At 34.9% G+C, this 22,686-nt stretch overlaps 1 protein-coding gene across 2 annotated transcripts; it reads left to right on the top strand.

Annotated features, from left to right (window-relative positions):
• Positions 1–13,932: 13,932 nt before the first annotated feature.
• LOC141719328 (putative WRKY transcription factor 15) lies at positions 13,933–15,654 on the top strand. Of its 2 annotated transcripts, none has more exons than XM_074521699.1 (3): positions 13,933–14,874; positions 14,983–15,108; positions 15,226–15,654. In XM_074521699.1, exons 1-3 carry the CDS (start codon positions 14,180–14,182, stop codon positions 15,386–15,388), a joined length of 984 nt encoding a protein of 327 aa, XP_074377800.1. In that variant the 5' UTR covers positions 13,933–14,179; the 3' UTR covers positions 15,389–15,654. The 2 variants fall into 2 exon arrangements, with proteins under 2 accessions (XP_074377800.1, XP_074377799.1); XM_074521698.1 differs by having other exon boundaries at positions 13,936–14,874; positions 14,980–15,108.
• The last annotated feature ends 7,032 nt before the right edge of the window (positions 15,655–22,686 follow it).

The following is a 22,686-nucleotide window of genomic DNA, read 5'->3' as shown; positions in this document are numbered from 1 at the left end:
AATTAGATTAGATATGTGTCAAGTGAAAAATATTATCATGACGGTGTTACTCAAGTAATCTATTTGACCCTAACTACTATAAACATAAAATTGAATCATAGAAAAAAATTATTGGGATCCTAAAAAGCCAGTATAAAACAAAAGCAAAGAGGAGTTGATTTGCAGAAAAGCAAAAGAAAGCCAACATACTAGTTTAATTCGTTATAGGCATGAACTATTGAATGTATTGTGTAAATTGACTATGTTATCATCTTGTAATTAATGTTTTTATTTGACTATTTTTGTCAAATTATCTTGGTGCAGCATGCCAGTATGGTAAAATTATTTTAAATATAAATGTTATTCTTTTTAACACATGATTTTACATATCATATTGTTTGAGTTACCGTAGTATCATACTTTTAGTGATTCAATTTTTTTATGGTTTGACACTGAATATTTAGATAAATACGTAAAAATGCCTCATAAGTTATTTGTACGGATAATATTAATTCTGGTCAATTTTGAATTGAATAGTTTAGTAGAAGTATTGTGTTTGTGTCATAAATGAAGTAAACCTTTAGCCTTCGATATTTAAATTATCTTGATTAAGAATGTGAAATGGTGTACTAATAGTTGTAGTCTACTTAACCGACAACATGTTTAATATTTTATTGATAAATATTTATGTCTATCGAAGGCAATTTCTTGTACACGTTTAACTTATAACTAATTGGTTTTGTACATGTTTTGATTTAATTTTAAGAAGTATACGGATTAAGATACTTTGAGTCCAGTGAGCCTATATTTTTTTATGTTACTAGGTGTGTTCATGCATGGTGAAACTTGAATTACATTAGTATAATAATGTATTTTAATCACTTAGTAATCTGTGCTAGCATTATTAAGTTAATAGTGTGGTCAAATTTATGAATCACTTATTTGAGTTTTTTGTTTTGGCGGCGACCTGCATGCAACTAATAAAATGTTTAAATATTGATTAGGATCGATTTATGTTGTGTATTTGATCGTTTATTGCTCTTGAGGTAAGTTAACTTTTCGTATTTGTTGGATATTTTTAACTTTTTTGAAATGTTTTTAAATATTTTTTTGTTACACAAATTTGGATCTGGGAACATTTTAGATATACAAATTCCCAGTTAATTATGTATTTTGAACCCGTTAGTAATTGCATATAGTTCCGGAACTAGATTATGATATTTTGCTAGGGCGTGCCTAACACATTTTATGATACCTTAGTAAGGGGCGCATTGCTAACAACTATGAACCTATGATACTGTGTCACCAGGTATTTGTGACCTTAGCAAACTGCGGATTTATTATATGAACCAGTGATTTATGAATTATGAAATTATGCAATCTGAACTATGAAAATTGTGAAATATTTTTGAAAACATATTTGATCTACTAGTTAGTTCGATTAGTTTTCATGTTGGATTGTGTAGCTCATTATTTCTGAATTTTCAAGTGCAGTGGTTGGTATTACATTTGGACTGGATTAGAGTGGAACCTATTTCACTTAATAATGTTCTAGTTTTAGATGTTTGGATTTGAGGAGCTGCGTGTTTGTGGATTTTCATATTACATTGGATTATATTACTTTATTTTACATCTGAATTTATAAAGATTTATGCTACTTGGAATTTTGTTTAAAGAATTTACAATCTTTGATTTCTGATTTATTATATGACCGATTGATAATAGTCCAAAAAGTGTGGGATGTTACAACTATCATCTTTCCTACGAACAACTGGGCTTTTGTTCATGTTCGGTACATGCACCCTCTACTTAATATGCGGGAGATTCCTTACTATATTTGGGCTGCAGCTGCTTTAGCTCGCTTATACAGAGGATTGAAGAATGTTGCGAAAAAGGGTAGTAAGGACATTGTTGCTTGTGTGTGGGTGTTATAGGTTTGGTCTTACGAGAGATTTCCTCGTATGGGCAATGTCTGTACAGGACCCTGATCAGGAGGACTATCCGGTTGTTGAGGAATGGGCATATTCTACTCATCAGGGTATTACAAAGAAGCACGGGAAGAGAGGTCTCACCATAATTTACCATTTTATAATGGTTAGTTTGATGGTGTTACTGGTGATGAGGTGGTTTAGAGGCCATATGCTAGATTCGAGGAGGTAATGGAATGGGAGATGATACACGCACAGGTAGCTGGGTGTGGTCCAGCGTCACTCGTATGTTATGTTGTGGTTAAGTGGCAACATCAAGATAGGGTAAGCACACGGTTTGGAGATAGTCCCCAGATTCTGCGGGAGCTAGTGAACATGGTCGAATACAATGGCCTTAAGGAGGCCATGTTTGCAGGAGAGGATTGGCTTGTTTGGTGGTTCATTGATATTGGTAGATATGCCAGATTCTGTTCAGATTTAGATGGGCTTATTCATGATATAATTGTCATTTCTTCTGAGGCTAATTACATGGCGCGGTATGTAGATGTAACTCATGTAACGACTGGGAATTTTCGCGAATTAATTATGCGAGTAAAGTGTAAATAGATGAATTATGTGTTATTATATAAAATGGGAATGTTTAAATGAATATTATATTCCAGTTTGGCGTGTTAGCTAGTATAAAGAGTATAATTGTGAAGCGTAGTTGAAAACGCTCAGCGTCGGGCCGTCAGTCAGGACGCGACCCGTTACGCGAAAAGTGAATATTAATAAAAGGGAAATATTTATGCTTGAGTATGTTTCAATACGAGTCATGATATGTGAGTTTATGTTGTTGTCGGTTAATGTGCATGATTATGTGATATAGAATTTTTTTTCTAAATGATTTTAAGGGATTTATTTGATTTAAATAAGGTTTATTGAACCTTTATATATTTTTATAAAAATATCTGAGTATGGTCAAGGCGTGGAATTTATTTTATTATCTTCGAAATAGTCCTAGAGACTTTCTAAAAATGATAGATGAAATTATTTCATGATCGGCGTATTTTAAAATGATTTTATTGGGTTATATTTCTATTTTGAGCGTAACCTTATCAAATTCATATAAAATAAACCGTACGCTCAAAAATTATTTTAAAAATATGGTTAGAAATCTAATTTAAAGATCTATATTCTAAAACTATTATTCATGTCATTTTCACCTTTTCTGAGAGAGTTATGTATTATCCGAATTCGTTATTGAGTTTAAGAATAAAAGAAAAGAGAAATGAAAAATCAAAATATGGTACAATTACTATATTACCCCTACCAATTCATTATATATACTTCCCCCTCCCTTCTCTTTTTCCTCTTTTCTCCACCGACCTATCTCTTCTCTCTTTCCTCTCTCACTCCTAAACTCTCTCTCTCTCTCTCTCTCTCTCTCTCTCTCTCCCTTTCTCGGTACTCTCTGTCTCTCTTCGATCTCTCCTCCATTCTTCATCATTTTTCGATTCTAAGTCCATGAATATGGGGGATTTTGCTTCCTTTATTCAAATATGTGGATGCATGTTGCTATCTTTGAAGTTTTGGAAAAACCAAAGTTGGGTTATGTGATTTTGGTTCGGTTTTGTTGAAATCAAAAAGGGTTTTGATTTTCAAATGATTTTGAATGATAATCTGTGATTACATGCTTGTTTTTGTTGTTGAATCAATTAAAGGTAGAGCCACAGTTGGAAACCCCGGAACGGGGCAGCACTGAGCTTTGTTACCGTCGGCGGTGAGCCTCCGGTGAGCCGACGGGGATGATGATGTACATGAGTCTGATATTATTTGCAAATCTTTGTTTTTAGATGGGTATCCTTGCATGCATGTAGAATTTTGGTATGGATATCTTAATTTTAGTTTCGGTTTTTGTAATAAAATGATTTGAAAGCTTCGTATATGATTGGAATCGAGTTGTGGTTGCGAGATTAGCTTTGCATGTCAAGAAAAATGTTTGCATATTAATTTTTATAATTTTTTCGGTGTTGAGTGATTATTTGTTAGTTGGGTTCAATTTTATTAAAAGGATGATAGTTTTAAAAGTGATTTTGCTAGAATTTGATTTAAGATAAGTTTAAAGTATGAAATTAACTTTGCATGATTGATTTTGGAGTTGTATGTTGTCTTGATAATTAGGGTCAAATGGTTTTGCATGGTTACTTGTATTGTAATAGTATAGAAGGAGTGAATAAGGAGAAGAAAGATTGGTTGTTGATTGATGGATAAAAGGATAGCGAATATGTATGAATAGGTCATGCCCAAATTCCGAGAGAATTATAAGGGCTAAAAGTGGTATATGATATTAGAGTTATTCATCAATGATATATATTTATGTGCTTATTTGATTACGTGAGTTGTGCTTACGTCCATGAGAGATGACTATCTTCTTATATGCATTGATTCGGTAAAAGCTATGATAGTGATTAAAGTCAAATGTTGGGGTAGAGAGTTGACGTTCAGAGAAACGTTGAGAGTTGACAAGATTCTAATTAGGGTTATTCCGTGATTGTAGTTTCGGATAGCGAAGGCATTCAGGCTAGAAAAGGGAAAGGAATCCTAGGTGGTAGTAGCTCAGTTTCACTAAAGCAGGAAAGTGATTTAAGGCAAGTAACTCTGCCTTCTCTTGTGAATTATTTATAGAGAGGAAATTATTGATGCCATGATTAAAAATAGGTTTTTTATTGCAATTATGATATATCTGTTATTGATTATGAGAAACCCTGATATTATTCTTATGACAACTTGTTATCAGACCCTGTTCAACCCTTTATAGTAACCCTATTGATTTGTACCCTGACTACCTTATTATTCCCTTTGTTATCTTATCATCTCATAAACCCTAATAGAACCTTTATGAATTCCCTTACATAATGTCTTGATCAATCTGGATTCTTCGATAACCATGAACCATGTCATGTGTTGATCTTTGAAACCATTCTAACTTGGAACTAGTATGCTCTATTTGTCATTTGATCCAGTTCCTTAGTATTGATCCCTTTTTATGTTTGATTCATTCACTCTCCTTGAAATCTTAAATTGAACTTAAGAATGATTTCGACTTGATTGAGTCCAAATGATTTCACATTCTTGGTAATGTTAAAATGAATTTAGTCAACTCTTTTCTTTCTTCCAATACAAAGGTTTTCCAAATGAATTCATGATGGATTGGATAGAGACGTAAGAGGCTAGTGGGACTAGTACAGTCACATAAGAGGCTAGTCCAATATAAGGCTATAATGCCATAGGTACCATAACGACCAGATAGAGGTTGGTACGAGCTGATCACCCGTATTATATTTAAAAGATAGATATAGGGTTCCCTTATACTCTATAAAGATGAAAATATTTATATACTTTGAGCAGTTGCTCCCCATTCTTTAAAAGATGAAATAAAATGAAATGGAATAACTCGAGTCTTTATTTTGGTTGTAATATTGTGAACCCTATCACTTTACGTTGATAATAATTTTCAAAGTTTGATTGTTCATTTCCCGATGTTGAGAAACACTTTAAAGTCCTACTAATGATTTGTGATGAATGTCGGCTTTCACCCTAACCTGAGCCTCGATTCCTGAAAGCTCAAATCTTTCTTCATAACCCTTTCATAGCCAGAGATAAATCTTCCACTTAGATATTTAAGTATAATGCCTTGTATGTTGTTGATATTTTTACCACATTATAGAACTGTTTATATAGTTACTTGTTGAGCTTCTTTGCTCATATATTTGCTTTGATATAACCATGGCAGTTAAGAAAGAAGATAGCCAGACTTAGGCGCACCGCTTGCAAGAGCGTTCCCTACCGTGTCGTAGGTTTATAGATTCCAGAGCAGGTAGTAGTGTGTGTGAGAAAGCATATTAGTTGGAAGGAATGTATAAGTTGGATCAGATACAATGGGTTATCTGTCGGTTCCATGTCGAGATCGAATAAATTTTGAATTTATTATTATTTTGGGTTGTAATATATTTATTCTTGTTGGTAGTTGTAATCTTGTCTCAAACTTAATCCTGTTTAGATCCTGTTAGTGTTTAATCGGGGTTTATTTTATCTGCTATTATTATATTAGTTTAATGGTGTGTGGGTCCTCATTTTCTAACCCCGAGATTGAGAGCATAACAAGTTGGTATCAGAGCTATAGGATCTAGTCCCTGAGACAAGTTAGGATAAAGGGGTATTTGGGTATATATTTATATTACGATAGTGTTCCGACTCATATAGAGTTGAGTTAGGGGGATATTTTCCAGTTTTTTCTCCGTTTAACTCTTCTTTATTATTGTACCTTATATCAGTACTTGTTGTACTTGAACCTTTTATCTATGTACCTTTGAATCGTTAAATAAACCATGCATCTTATTTTATATTGTGAACCTTTGAGTTTCATAAACCATTCTACATATCATGTTTCCAAGCAACTGTACTTAATATCCTGTGAAAATTATATTTTGTATCATGTGAGAACCTTAAGTGATGAGCGAATTATGTAGTAATAGGATTGCATGCACAAAATAGGTAATACTTATAACTCAAAAAGCTATTTCTAAAAGAGTTTCTATCGATATGTATGCCATGCTATCGTATGACTAAATAATTGCTCAATCATGTTTGTAAGATATGGCCACATCACCAAATCACCAAGAAAAAGAAACCCAAACCCAAAATCAAGAACAACACCAAGATACTCCCATGATGAACCGACTCTTTTAAGTTTTGCAACAACCTTCAGCCCCTAAAGTCGGTAATTTCAATCCGTACATCCCCCAGAGTTTGTAGGATTTCCCGATCCTATTAAAAATTAGTCTTGGTTGAGAGAAATTGAAAAGGAATTTGAGTTAGCAGAAGTTAAGGATGAAAAGAAGGCGCAGTACGCAAGTTATTATCTTAGGGATGAGGCTAGTTATTTGTGGGAATCCTCTAAGGTGTTGCTTGAAGGAAAAGCTATAACCTGGGAGAAGTTTACATAGATATTTTTAGAGAAGTATTTACCAAGTTATATGCGAGACCAGTTGGAAATGAGGTTTTTAATCTGAGACAAGGAGATATGACTGTGGCTGAATACGAAGTGAAGTTTTCGGAGTTAGCAAGGTTTTCGCCCGAGTATGTGAATACCGAAGTAAAGAAGGCCAAAAGATTCCAACAAGGATTGAAACCAGGGATTCGAAGTCAGGTGGCTCTTCTTGAAATAAGGAATTATGCCGCATTAGTCCAGAAAGCGATGATTATAGAAGGAGAGAAAGAAGCAACCAAGAGGGAAAGCGAGGGAAAGAAAAGAAAGTTTGAGGAATCAGAATCAGAGCAGGGAAGCTCTAAGTTTATAGGGAAGTTTGGAAAGAATGATGGAGGTCAAAGCCAGAAGTTTCAGAAGGTTAAGCCCCGAAACGGAAATTAGAAGAATCGTTTCCAGAAGACGGGACAAACGGTAAAGGATAATAGACCTCAGGCCCAGGAATGCAAGGTTTGTGGAAAGAGACACCCGGGGAGGTGCAACAAGTTGAATGTGACTTGTTTTAAGTGCAACCAAAAAGGACACTATTCAACGGAATGCTCAAGCGGTACAACCAGAGATGACATGTTTCAAATGTGGAAAGGTGGGCCACATAGAAAGGAACTGTAAGGAGCCAGTTCAAAAGGCGAATGTGCTTAGGATTGATGGACCACCACCCCCAGCAGCACCAGCAGCCCAGCCAAGGGCAAGAACATTTAACATGACTATGAAAGATGTTGTGCAGGATGTAGATGTGGTAGCAGGTACGCTTGTTATAAAATCGGTAGGAGTTAAAGTATTAATGGATTCCGGAGCAACAAGATTCTTTATTGTTGAAAGTGTTATTGATAGATTAAAGTGTGTTGCGTACCCTCTCGAACCTAATTTGACTATAGAAGTAGCAAATCAAGAAAGAATTATTGCCAATAGAATATGTCCCAATTGTGATGTGGTTATAGAAGGTCGGCACTTTTCTGCTAACTTAATACCTTTTTAAGTTAGGAGAATTCGACGTTATATTAGGAATGGATTGGTTTTCAAACCATGATGCGCAAATCGAATATGAAAGCAAGAAGGTGAAGTTAAGAACCAAGGATGGAGTTGAAGTGATATTTAGAGGGAAGAAGCAATAAAGGAAGTTTTTAACGGCTATCCAAATGAAGAGAATGTTGCGACAGGGATGCGAAGCGTATTTGGCTCATGTAAAGGATTTATAGGTGGAGTCTTTAAGAATTGAAGATATTCCAGTAGTTAAATATTTTTCCGATGTGTTTCCATATGAATTACCTGGACTACCTCCGGATCGAGAGATCGAGTTCACGATTGATTTGGCTCCTGGAACGGAACTAGTTTCGAAAGCTCCTTATCGAATGGCGCCTGTTGAGATGAAGGAATTAGCGACACAATTACAGGAATTGTTGGACAAAAGGAGTTATTCGCCCAAGTGTATCCCCGTGAGGTGCACCAGTTCTATTTGTGAAGAAGAAAGATGGAAGTATGAGGTTGTGTATAGATTATCGCAAGTTGAATAAGTTGACGATTAAGAATAAGTACCCTCTACCATGATTCGATGATTTATTTAATCAGTTGAAATAAGCTACTTGTTTCTCAAAGATTGATTTAAGATCTGGGTATCATCAACTAAAGATTAAAGCGGAAGACATACCCAAGACAGCATTTTGAATAAGATATGGGCATTATGAATTCTTGGTAATGGCGTTCGGTTTGACGAATGCTCCAGCTGCATTTATGGATCTCATGAATAAAGTGTTTAAAAAATATTTGGACAAGTTCGTAATAGTGTTTATTGACGATATCTTGTTATACTCCCAGACGGAAGTGAAACATATGGAACATCTGAGGATCTCTTTGGGAATTTTAAGAAAAGAGAAGTTATACGCGAAGTTTTCTAATTGTGAATTTTGGCTAAAGGAAGTTCAGTTTCTTGGACATGTAGTTAACAGTGAAGGTATTAAAGTCGATCCCGCAAAGATAGAAACTGTGATGAATTGGGATAGGCCAAAGACTCCTATGGAAGTAAGAAGTTTTCTCGGACTAGCAGGATATTATAGAAGATTTGTGCAAGATTTTTTTAAGATCGTTGTCCCATTGACTAAGTTGACAAGGAAGAACGAGAAGTTCGTTTGGAAAGATAAGTGTGAGTAAAGTTTTAAGAGCTAAAGAAAAGGCTAGTAACTGCACCAGTACTGGTTCTACCCGATGAAAAGGGTGAGTTTGTAATCTATAGCGATGCTTCGTATAAAGGACTAGGTTGTGTGCTAATGCAACACAGAAAGGTAATAGCATATGCGTCAAGGAAGTTAAAGCCACGCGAATAGAAGTATCCTACACATGATTTGGAATTAATAGTAATAGTGTTTGCTCTCAAGATTTGGAGGCACTATTTATACAGAGAAAAGTGTGAGATTTACACATATCACAAGAGCTTAAAATATATCTTTACATAGAAAGAATTAGACATGCGGCAACGGAGATGGTTGCAATTGATTAAGGATTACGACTGTACGATAAGTTATCATCCTGGGAAAGCGAACGTTATAGCAGATGCATTAAGCCGCAATGAAAGGTTGAATGGGTTGACTTATTCTGAAGAGTTAATCAAGGAATTTGAGAAATTGGAAATAGAAGTGCGAGTTCTAGAAGTTGCAAATGAAGTAATGTATGCGATGACATTTCAGCCAAAAAATTTGAAAAAGATTCGATGTTGTCAAGAACAAGTGATGAATCACGAAAAGGACAAATTGACAAGAGAAGAAGTGAGAGCTCAAAAGGATGAAAAAGGAATATATCGTGTTGGTTCGCGTATTTGGATTCCTAACGTTGTGGAATTGAAGCACGAGATTTTGCACGAAGCGTATAACTCGAGGTTTTCGATTCACCCTGGAAGTACGAAAATGTACAAGAAATTGAAATAAAATTATTGGTGGCTGAACATGAAAAAGGAGATCGTGGAATGGATAAGTAAATGTTATACGTGTCAAAGAGTAAAAGTGGAACATCAGTGACCGAGTGGATTGCTTCAACTACTGGATATGCCTGAATGGAAATGGGAGCATATCGCGATGGATTTCATGGTAGGATTGCCAGAGACTAAGTCTAATCATGATGCAATTTGGGTAATAGTCGATCGACAAACAAAATCAGCGCATTTCTTGCCTATCAACGAAAGATTATCATTGGAAAAGTTAATAAAGATGTATTTGGATGAGATCGTGATGCGTCATGCAGTTCCAGTGTCTATCGTATCTGATAAAAATCCGAGATTTAACTCGAGATTTTGGCGACAATTTCATGATCATTTGGGAACGAAGTTGAAAATGAGCACCGCGTATCATCCGCAGACATACAGACAAAGCGAAAGGACTATTCAAACGATTGAAGATATGTTGAGAATTGTGCATTGGATTTTAAAGGGAATTGGGACGGTCATTTACCATTGATTGAGTTTTCCTACAACAACAGTTACCACGCGAGTATCGGCATGCTGCCCTCTGAAGCGTTGTATGGAAGAAGATGCAGATCCCCTACCTATAGGGATGAAGTTGGTGAGGGCAAGCTGCTAGGCCCAGAATTAGTGCAACAAACGAAAGAGAAAGTGGAAGTGATTCGCAAAAGGCTGATAGTTGCTAAAGATCGACAAATAAAGTATGTAGACTAGAGCCGAAAGGATGTGTTATTCAAACCCGGAGACAAAGTGTTGTTAAAAATATCTCCGTAGAAAGGTTTATCCAGATTCGGGAAGAAAGGAAAGTTGAGTCCTAGGTATATTGGACATTTCGAAGTGCTAAGTCAAATTGGAAAAGTGACATATGAATTAGCGTTAAATCCGCAGATGCAACATCTTCATAACGTGTTTCACGTTTCTCTTCTAAAGAAATATAATGTTGATGTCAGTCATGTGATCGAGTTGTAACCATAGAAATTCAGCAAGATCTATCTTACGTGGAACAACCTGTTCAAATTTTAGATCGAAAAGAGAAGACACTCAGAAATAAAGTTGTACCTCTAGTTAAAGTATTGTGGAGAAATCCTAAGATAGAGGAATCGACGTGGGAATTAGAAAGTGAAATGCGAGAGAAGTATCCCCATTTGTTTGTTTAAACTAGATTCTGAGGACGGAATCCTTTTAAGTGGGTAGATTGTAACGACTGAGAATTTTCGTGAATTAATTATGCGAGTAAAGTGTAAATAGATGAATTATGTGTTATTATGTAAAATGAGAATGTTTAAATGAATATTATATTCCAGTTTGGCGTGTTACCTAGTATAAAGAGTATGATTATGAAGCGTAGTTGAAAACGCTCAGCGTCGGGCCATCAGTCATGACGCGACCCGTTACGCAAAAAGTGAATATTAATAAAATGGGAAAATTTTATGCTTGAGTATGTTTCAATACGAGTCATGATATGTGAGTTTATGTTGTTGTCAGTTAATGTGCATGATTATGTGATCTGGAATTTTTTTTCTAAATGATTTTAAGGGATTTATTTGATTTAAATAAGGTTTATTGAACATATATATATATATATATATATATATATATATATATATATATATATATATATATATAATTATCTGAGTATGGTCAAGGCGTGAAATTTATTTTATTATCTTCGAAATAGTCCTAGACATTCTAAAAATGATAAATGAAATTATTTCGTGATCAGCGTATTTTACAATAATTTTGTTGGGTTATATTTCTATTTTAAGCGTAATCTTGTAAAATTCATATAAAATAAATCGTACACTCAAAAATTATTTTAAAAATATAATTAGAAAGTTAATTTCCAGATCTATATTCTAAAATTGTTATTCATGTCATTTTTACCTTTTCTGAGAGAGTTATGTATTATCCAAATTCGTTTTTGAGTTTAAGAATAAAAGAAAAGATAAATGAAAAATCAAAATTTAATACGATTACCATATTAGCCCCGCCGATTCATTATATATACTGTACGCCTACATAGAACATTTCGCAAAATTTTAGTTACACGGTTAAAAAAACCATAAACTGAGATGACGCAAACACACAAAATATTACTCCATCTAAGTTTAGACAGAGGCATAGAATGGCATGCGATCTACCCTCTCCCATCTTCATTCCAAACTTACGTGCAGCCAATATTATATAATTTGAAAGCAAGCTGGAGCAGAAACAAAATTTACATGTATATTTAATTAATCAAATAGGAAGAGAACTTAATAATGGAAGTGTGTGAATTATAAGCGTGAAAGGGGGGAATGTACAACAAACACCAAACGCGGTGCTAAACACAAATCTTGGATGGACAGAAGTCAAATAACGTATGCATTAAAAAACAAACTAGTCATGCTACCCAACAATTTAGTCCTCCGTATTTCAACGTTTTATATAAACCCATCGGACGGCAGAGGTCTCTTCCTCCCACCTCACTCGACCCCACACTTCAGAAAAGGTCAATGTCTCCCACTCATACATTCAGACAAGGACAAAACTTGAAACATAAGAAATTGAGTTAAATATATTTACATGTATTTTTTTTCTTCACGTATCTCTAGAATGTGAGAGAGCAAACCCTCATAGTAGGAGGGGTGTATAAACGAACCGCTCAACCGCATCCAACCGCTCGCAATCGAACCGTATTTTGCGGATAATTGTGAAACGCGGGTTGATTGTGAATTTAAATTTTAAAAATCGCTTATTCGCGGTTTGGATGCGGTTTTAAATTTTTGAGAATCGCGAAATCGTAACCGCAACTCGCAACATATATTTATAATAAAATATATTTCCAAAAATGTACTTGATATCATATAAATTAATAAATATGCATATTTATTAACTAATTTTAGGTTAATGTTAAGATTTCGATCATAAGATTTACAATCATTATAAGATATATAACCAAAGAAATGAAAAATGTAATCAATATATAATTTTTTTTATCCTTTTCTTTTTTCTTTTCTCTCGCTTCCATATTTTTGTATGTTTTTAATATTTTTGCTCCACACGGAACATTAGTTTGTATTTTATTTTTAAATGTAAATTTATCACGTAACTTAAATTTGAATTTATTAATATTCCGAATTTATTTTTTTGCAAATTATTAATTATTTTAAAATAAGTGGTTGAACCGCAAACCGATCCGCCATAACCGCAAATTCGCAACCGCAATTGACGCGGTTAACCGCAACCGCATTTGCGGTTGCGGATGACAATTTTCTAAAACCGCGGATGACAATTTTCTAAAACCGCTTTTCACGGTTTGGTTCGACTTTTACCCAAAACCGATCCGATCCGAACCGCGTACACCCCTACCTCGTAGTGGTTAGATCTTTCTTCGTACCTACATTTGACGGACTCCATTTTTGCTAATCTAACCACCCTGTTTTATAAACCATGTTAATTTGTCAATTTTTTACTAGTATTTTAAACATTTTTCACCATAATACTTAACCATGACCAAATAAAATGTTTGTATTATTTCTTGACTTGTTTTTTTTTTTCAACTTTCTTGACTTATTAGTCTTTTCTAGATGAAATCCACTTATTTACAAATTAGTAATATTAAATACTTAATTATTGTTATTGAGTTGATGGTTATAAAAAGCAATTATTTTTTCAAAAATCTCCAATAAAATAATAAAAATATTTGAAAAAAATAACCGAAAAAGTACTCAATTTTTTTAAAAATCGTGGATAAATTATAAACCTATACATTATTTTATTAATTCTGATTTTCGAAATTCAATGAAATCATATTTTTAATTAATACACTATATGAAATCAGGGGGACTAATGAGGTCCAACATATAGACTTTTGGAAAAATTTCTTTAACTTCATTTTAAAACTTTTAATTAATATTTTTTATCATTTGCTAGTGCCGAGTAATTTCTAAACAACCACACCACTCCTTCCTTTCGCATGCATGCAATATAATAACAATTGTTTATTTAGGAGGACACCATATTATTCTTATTATTTTTGGTATTTAAAAAGACAAATTGAGAGAGGTTTGTGACTCATACTATACTTTCTCCTATTTTTGTTACCTACCATCTAATTAAAATTTTCTAGTTCTCTTATTAGTTAACCATCTCCACTGTCACTATTTTGACATATACACAAAACATATGTGATATGTGCCTTGGTATTTATTCACACAATCATCTGTATCTATCATTAAAAAACCAAACCGGTGACTCTTCTCCAACCTATTCTTCTCTCCCAACTCTCCTTCTTACATGACACTTTTTTGAAACATCATGGCTGCAACTGAACTCATGTCTTTTGGCTACAATTCTAACACAGCCAACAACAATAGTACCACTTATATTTCTCATATGGAAGAAAAAACCGCTGTTCAAGAAGCTGCTTCTGGTCTAGAAAGTGTAGGAAAACTCATCAAATTATTGTCTCAACAACAAGGCACGGTTCAAGATAATGAAATTTGTGATGACAAGAAAATTGAAATGGATTGTAGAGCTGTGGCTGATGTGGCTGTAACCAAGTTCAAGAAAGTTATTTCGTTACTAGACCGAACTCGAACCGGTCATGCCCGGTTCAGAAGAGCGCCGGTTTTTTCTAAACCTGTTTCTGTTTCGCCGGAAAATAAAGTTTATTGTCCGACGCCGATTCAGCAAATTCCACCGCCGGTTAATTATCAGATAGATCAAAATAGTTATGGGGTGTCGAGAATTGGAGTGATTGAACGGAAAGACTCGGTTTCGAAGACGATTAGTTTTTCTTACTCGCCGGCGCTTTCACGGGCTAATTCTTTTATGTCGTCGTTGACTGGAGATACGGAGAGTAAGCAACAAGTGTCGTCATCGTCTGGGTTTCAGGTTGGGAAGCCGCCTCTTTCGGCTTGTTTGTTGAAGAGGAAGTGTAGTTCATCGGAGAATGGAGGTTCCGGCAAGTGTAGTGGGTCTTCCGGCAGGTGTCACTGCTCGAAAAGAAGGTAATAGTTTAATTATATGTCTGTGTTTTTGTATGTTTTGTAATGGGTTGTTGGTTTTTGTTGTTAGTGATTGAAATCTAATGTTTTAAGTGAAATGTTGAACAGCAGGAAGTTGAGGATGAAGAGGGTGATTAGGGTTCCGGCTATTAGTATGAAACTTTCCGATATTCCACCTGATGATTATTCGTGGAGAAAGTATGGACAGAAGCCGATCAAAGGATCCCCACATCCTAGGTAATTTGAGTTGAATTAGTCCCTGATTAACAATAACTTATAAGGGTTTTCTTAGTGAAGACATTAGAATTAGATTACATTTGGGCTTATGTATATGCGTTCTTGTGAATTATACAGGGGTTATTACAAGTGTAGTAGTGTAAGAGGATGCCCAGCTCGTAAACATGTGGAGAGAGCTTTGGATGATCCTAGTATGCTAATTGTGACTTATGAAGGCGATCACAACCATTCTCTTTCGCTTCCGGATTCATCTCCGGCTCACATTTTAGAGTCTTCTTAGTTTACTTACATTTCTAAATTATGTCATCGAAAAAGGAAATGAAACTTTGATATCTGGCAATATCAACCATCACCATTCTGCTAAGTGCTTGAATGGTAACAATCAACTTAGACTTGTTAGTTATAGTACTACTTCTACTATCTTTATTTCTTTCTTTTTAGTGACTATGGATTTGTAGCGTTAGATACAATCATATGTATGTTTAAGATCTCATGGGGGTGTTAATGTGTTATGGATGATTGGTTAATTAATTGGTTTCATGTAAATTGCTATGCTTTTCATCTCTTTTTTCTTTTTAAATTCATCATTGTTGTGTGTTTACTTGTCAACTTTCACAAGTTTAGCATCCTAGGAAAAGAGAAAGGGAAAGAAAGTGTTGTGTGTACCTCCATTTGTTGATTGCTTTACTCTTGGTCTTTGGTCTATGCATAGTGCATTGTGTTTTCTGTATTCTTTTGATGACTATAGTGTCTTTACCTAGAGGCCCCTTTTTTCTGTTCAAAGGGGTGAGAATCACCAAAATCAAATAAAGAAAAATTGAGGGAAAGAGAAGAAAATGGGAGAGGATGAAATGGTCAAAAATGATGGGTGTGTTTGTGGACCCAGTGGTACTATCTAGTCTTTAGGGGCTGTTGACCAAAATCAAAATAAGAGGAGAAAGGGTAAGCTAAACAGTTGAGTTGGGGACGGCTTATTTATTCTTGATGCTGATGTATGATGGGGTTTGTCATTTCATGTAATGCAAGTCTTGTGAGTGTTTTAAGAAGATGGGATTCAAAGCCATTTGTTTATTTTCATTTTGCTTGGTTTGATTTTTAGAAGATAGTAGGACACATGTAGGTGGAGGTTGGGATGGAGTTTGGACTAATATTTTTTATACACATTTTACTTGCTAAAGAATACAAAATTCAAAATAATTTAACATCAAATTATGATAATTATGTTTATATTATTAATTATTTCTAGGGGAATATATGACATACATAAATATATAAACACAAATATATATTTATTTGAGATAATAATAAACATGAGGTGGACAACAAAGTCAAAAGAGTCGGATTGAGATGTACAAATACAAATAAAAACAAGACTTGTAGTGTCCGCTGCCAATTGCCTTTACTTAACGTCAACCCTCCTCCACTCATTTCTCGCTTTATCTTTGTGTTCTTTTTTCTTTTAATATCTAAAGTACTTTTTTCTTTATTTATTTATTTTTCTGTACCAGTTAAGTCAAAAGATGAACATAGTAACATACTTTGTCACTGTTATCTACGTTATCATCTCACGTGATGCTTCATTTCTCTCCGTGGATTAATAGTTTGCATCTTCGGTTTCATGTTACTAGGTCGAAAACGCACAGATCTTCGTTAATACTTAGACTTGACTGCACTGCGATGCCATAAGATATAATTTTTTAGCATAAAAAAAAATTACGTATAAAGTTAAGCGCTGGTATAATCCAAATTTAATATTTTTAACAATCGATTGTATTTCATCAATTTTCACTAACAGACATTAGATAGCTTCACTGATTAAAGTAAGGAGACGGATAAAAATGTGAGAAAATATCCAAAATAACCAAAATTTAGAGGTGACTGTCCAAAATACCCACGCTGAAAATAAGTGCCCAAAATAACCATTTGAACATGCATATAACAAATGCGTTTGTCCTACATGCATACATCAAATACGTATAGCTTCAAAATTTTTCGGTGAGCTGACGTGGCAAACGAAGCATACGTATATTCCGTATGCGAAAAGGAAGCATACGCATATACTGTATGCGCATACCTTTAAAATTTTTACATTATGCGCATATGTTGTATGCGTGTATTGTCCACGCATTTCTTGTATGCGTGTCTCTCTGGTTATTTTGGGCACCTGTTTTCAGCGTGGGTAATTTGGGCAGCCGTCTTTAAAATTTGGTTATTTTAGACTTTCACCCTAAAAATGTCAAAGTAAAATAAATATTAGTGTAACTCCTCTATTATTGTCTCTCCCACCTAAACTAACCTTTCATCCCAAAAAAATCGATCACACGGAACCCTAAAAATAATCTAACTGTATAAACAGTGGCAGATCCAGTTTCGAATTTAACGGGGGTCAAAAAAAATTTTTAACGAGCTCGAGCCGAGCATTTGGCATGTTCTGCTCGAGTTCGACTCGAAATAAACTCGTGCTTGACTAAAAAAAATCAAATATAAGATCTTATATATTAGATTATTGATAATATTTTCGGCTGAAAATCCTGACAATTTTACCAACATATAAACCCAAGGATATTCAATATCTTTGTGTAAGGCTGTAATCGATCCGGGCAGCTCACGAACTCGCCCTGCTCGAACTCGTTTTACTAGGCTCGGCTCGGCTTGTTTCGTAAACAAACTCGATTTCGGGTAGAGGTTTCGGCTCGTTTGATTAAACTAGTCAGCTCAACTCGACTCGTAAAATTAAACGAGCCGAATTCGGATAGCATTTTAGGCTCGATTTAGTGTAAAATTGAAGGAGCTGGCTCGCCCGGCTCGTTAAAACCGACTCGTTTAGCTAAATGAGCTGGCTCGACTCGACTCGTAATAAATTAACGAGTCGGGTTCCCAGAAATGAGATATCGCTGCAAATTCATTGTAAGAGGTTTATGCTCGTTTAACTAAATGAGCCGGCTCGACTCAATTAAACCCGGCTCGCCCGGACCGAATTACACCCCTATTTTTGTATTTTTCAACTATCTTGTGAACGAGGTCAAGAATACCATTTAAATTTTGAAAATCAACTTTATTTTTTGTGTCAACCATATAGTTAAAAAGATGACCTTCAAGTTATTAGAAAACGTATTTGATCAAATTCTGAAGGACATAATTTTAATTAAAAGCTGATAAAGAATTATGTGGATTAAGGCATGATAGGCAAGAAATCAACTTCATATTAACTTCATTATAATTCTATCAAAATCAAAATTAATGGTGTTGAAGTGTTTTAACTAGAAATGCTCATTCAATATCTATTCCTATCTTTTTTTGTCATATATTCCTAACTTCTACTTTCTTTTTTTAAAAATTAAGGGGGTCATTTGTAACTCATATTTTTTTAAAACAAAAAATGTATAACTTTTACTTATAAATGTTGCCCCAATGAAAAGATTTTTGTCATCGAAAAACTTTGAGTATGGGGCAATCTTTTTTTGCAAAAATTAAGGGGGGTCATTTTTAATTTTTATATAATTTGAATATACATATTTAACTAAACTGAAAATTTAAGGGGGTATAAACCATGAAGAAGAAATTGGAGTAAGATGTCGTGGAAACTAAGGCCCAAACAAGATGTGGCTCCAATAAATGTGGAGTCATGGCCAAATTCTCTCATTATCAATACACCACACACACATAATTCTCCCACAAACTCACTGGATGTGGACATGATAAACACATCAATTCCTGATTCCCCATCTTTAAAATTCACGGAAGAGCCAAAATCTACAGCAATTGAGCATCATCTTATTGATGAGTTGTTGGCTCACTTGCCCTTTCTTTCTGAAATTAATGATGAGTCTGTGCAAAAAAATCTAAAATCAATCTCTACAGACTCAACCATAGTTTCAAATCCTAAATCTTTTATTTCTACCTCTTCTACGGATATTCCTTATCCGTCGATAAGTGATTGTCCCTCGACGGAGAAACTTAACAGCAACTATCCGTTGACACTCACAACTGCTACTTCGACGGATATCACTTATCCATTGTCAGTCTCCACAAAACTTAATATTTCCAAAATTGTGACAAGTGTAGATGACTTAATAGTTGTACAATCACTCATAGGTTTGAAGGAAGGGAGTGACTTGAGTGAGAGGTTGAGTTGCTCTCATTCAAAAGGAGAGGAAATGAGTGAATTTCCACATGCTTTTTCTTCCAGCATGGTAAAAGTGAGTGAGAGGAGTCCCACCTTAGATGGTGAAGGTGAGGGTGTGAGGGTGGGAAGCCAAGGGGAACCCTTGATGCAAAAAGAGAGAGAAAATGAGAGAAAAGCAGGTACATGAAGAATAAGGTTGAACACTATTGCAAGTGAGTCAATGAATGTCAATGAGGCTGAAAGGAAAATATTATATCAGCAAGAATACAGAGCTTTTATAGATTCTATTTCTGTAGATGCTGAGACATTTACTCACCTTGTTACAGCCTACCAAATATTGGCTATTCAGGGCAATGAGAAAGTAGAGAGGACTCTTAATCCGGTACATACTACAGCTACAATGCTAAGAGTAAATGATGCAATCAACTCTCTTCCACCTACAGTTGGTGATGATTTCAAGTATGATTCTGGTGACTTTTATGGTGATGAGTCAAATGGGGAAGATATTGATGTAACTAGCATGGACATATGGGGAGATAAAGTTCCTAGTTCATCTACAGACATTCCAGCTTGGATGCTAACAATGGATTGCAGTTATCATCATTTCAACTCCACAATGTTCAAGCTAATTCATCAGACTCAATCAACCATTCAAGCCACCACTAATGCTAGTACCAGATGTCTTCTAGAAGCCCATCTTGAATCTCTACAGCTGCATAAAATTTAGACTCTTAAACAAAATCAAGATGTGGATGAGCTCAAGAAAATTATTGATGTAGTCAAGAAAAACCTCAATGAGAAAATAGAGATTAAGCTTCCTGAGTCAACAATGAAGGATATTCAACAGAAACTTAGAAAAGAAGGTGATCGAAATAGGAAGGTTGAGGCATTGAGTTCAAGATTGACAATTGTCAGTGGCCAAGATACTATCAAATCAAACAACTTAAACTCAACTATTTCAACAGTTGGTGGCTGCTCAAACTTCAAACCCTATTTTACTTGATGATAACAAAAAGGGGGAGAATGATGTGCATATTCAAGTCAACAAGGTGATAGTGGCAACTATCACTATCTCTAAGCCACCAACATTGGACAATATTGATTTAATCAATCTTGCAGTAACTGAGCTCAAGATCAAAGAGCAAAGGATTGACGACAGAATTACAAAGGTTTTTGGCTTAAATGCTACTCAGGATCAATCTGTGAAGTATTTCACTCAGTTGAAGCCAATCACCATGGATGAAATGCAACTAGGAAAAGGAGATATGGTAAACCCTCAATAAAGAATGAGTTCAACAACTTTGTGGTGCTGAAGCCTAAACAAGCAAGTGTCAAATATCAACAAAGCACCCAATATTGGCTAATTATCCTTCTCCTAGGCCAGATGAAGATAAACTGATGGTTGCATCAATTGCAAGCTTCAAGATCACCAAAGATGTCATGTTAAGATCAAGAATTGCAAGAATCTATAGATATGGCAAGATGATTTGTGTGATGACTGGGCACCCTCAGTTTTGGGAAGCTAAAGAAGAAGAAATAGAAGGCTACGAGCTCAGCGAAGTAGGAAGAATCAGGCCATTAAATTAGTGAAAAGAAAGTGGTAAATGCCTGCTAAATCAACTGAAACTAAAAAAACTTTAGCTGATGAACCAAAGCATGAAGAATCAAGACCAATATGGGCAAAAGGGAATAGAAAGAAAGCTAAGGCAAAAAGTCCATCTAGTTCTACTGAAAAGGAAACTGAGCAATTTCAATCTACAACTACTAGTCAACCAACTATGCCCACTGTAGAACCTGTTGAATTCAAGGTTCATCCAGGCACCAATTTTCATGGTGAGCCTAGTATACCTAAAGATGAACCCATAGATTGGGACGGTTTGCCTTTACCTGAACTCAATCTACCATTGCCCACCAAAAAGAGAAATCCAAGAAAGAAAAGTGTAGGAGTCAAGTCAAACCCACCTCAACTCAAAGTGTTCTCTAAACCTAAGCCCAAAGTCGACAAAGATGATCAACTATTCATCTGTGACATCAAATATTTTTTAGATATTAATCTTTTCTTGGATGAGCTAGATGAAGTAAGGGGAATTAATTCTTACAACAAGCTGCCAGAAAGATTGGTGTTTAAATACAAGGGAGGCAAGGAGATCACTTGGCCTCTACAGAAAATTCTCAATGAAGGCTACAATTTCCTGGTGAAGGTGTTCTCTGCAATGAGGAAGGATTATGGTTTCACCAAAGTTGTCAAATCATAAGTACTTAGCAAGATCAGCCAAATTAGACAAAGCTGGAGAGATCCAAATGCACGGCCTAGAGATTTAACTATCCCATACAATGGTGATACAATGCATTTGAGACCTTATTGGATGATGAAGTTCAAAGATGAAAAGGGTTTTAAAAGATTTTTCAGATTTGAAGACCATATACAAATATCAGGCAATGATACACTCAAAGAAATGCATGAGATGCTGGATCTCAATAATGATAATAAAGCTGAATTCTTTAGACAACTCTAAAACCAAATTGAGGAAAATGACAAGAGGTTATGTTGTACAAGACATGCCTGTGCTACAACAAGACTAAGTCAAATTGACAGCCCAAAGTAAGTTATATGATAATCTAAGTTTGCATTTTGTATTGTATCACTTAAGTCTGTAAAAATGTAAATAGATTAGATTGGAGTATTTTTCTATAAACAGCCTCAAGCCTAAGAATAAACTCTGGAAGAATATTATGAAGATCATGCCTCAGAGAAAGTGTGAAGAAACTTGGAGTTGAATATATCTGTTTTGGGAAAAACATTCCAAGTCAATAAATCTACAAGTCACATAATAAGTGTTATAGAGAAGTTATTCGAGAACTCCAGAATGACTTATCGAAAAATCAAGAAAAGCTTATAAAGAAGTCTCAGAGATATCGACAAGCCAAATGAAGATATGAAGATTGGAGACCTCGACAAGCCAAATTCTCTTATAGAGAACTTAGAAACTTTGATAAGTCAAAACAACTATAGAGTAATGAGAGATCTCGATAAGCCATTATACTTATCGAGATGTCGATTTCTCTATATAATAAACTGGAGAACTCGAGGTAAAACTCAAAGTACAAAGTGCATACCAGTTAAATATCAAAGATTGTCAACGAACAAACAAACCAATCACTAATTTGAAAAGTCTACAAAAGCATCTTGAAGAGTACAAGATCAAAGGCCAAGATAAAATGACAATATAAAGTCACAGACATGCCTGATTTGCAAAGATACACTAAGCCGGAAATAGAAAGTTTTAGTTAACTTAAAGTAGGGTTTAGTACATGCTATTGCATGTTGTGTAAAACTAGTATTCACTGTTCTATAAAGTAAACAATGGATGCGTTGTTTTAGTTGTAACAAAATAGATCTAGAAATCTTATAACTCTCTCAAGGGGAAGCTGAGTTCTTAACATATCAAGAA

The sequence above is a fragment of the Apium graveolens genome, chromosome 4, assembly GCF_009905375.1.
Source record: "Apium graveolens cultivar Ventura chromosome 4, ASM990537v1, whole genome shotgun sequence".
NCBI classification, from domain to species: domain Eukaryota; kingdom Viridiplantae; phylum Streptophyta; class Magnoliopsida; order Apiales; family Apiaceae; genus Apium; species Apium graveolens.
This window is presented reverse-complemented; position numbering and strand designations above follow the sequence as displayed.

Bases quoted from the DNA above. Each gene is read 5' to 3' on its own strand.
- LOC141719328 (XM_074521698.1), top strand. From the start codon at position 14,180: ATGGCTGCAACTGAACTCATGTCTTTTGGCTACAATTCTAACACAGCC. The intron at 14,875-14,979 runs GTAATAGTTTAA...AATGTTGAACAG, and splicing joins TGTCACTGCTCGAAAAGAAG to CAGGAAGTTGAGGATGAAGA. The intron at 15,109-15,225 runs GTAATTTGAGTT...TGAATTATACAG, and splicing joins AAAGGATCCCCACATCCTAG to GGGTTATTACAAGTGTAGTA.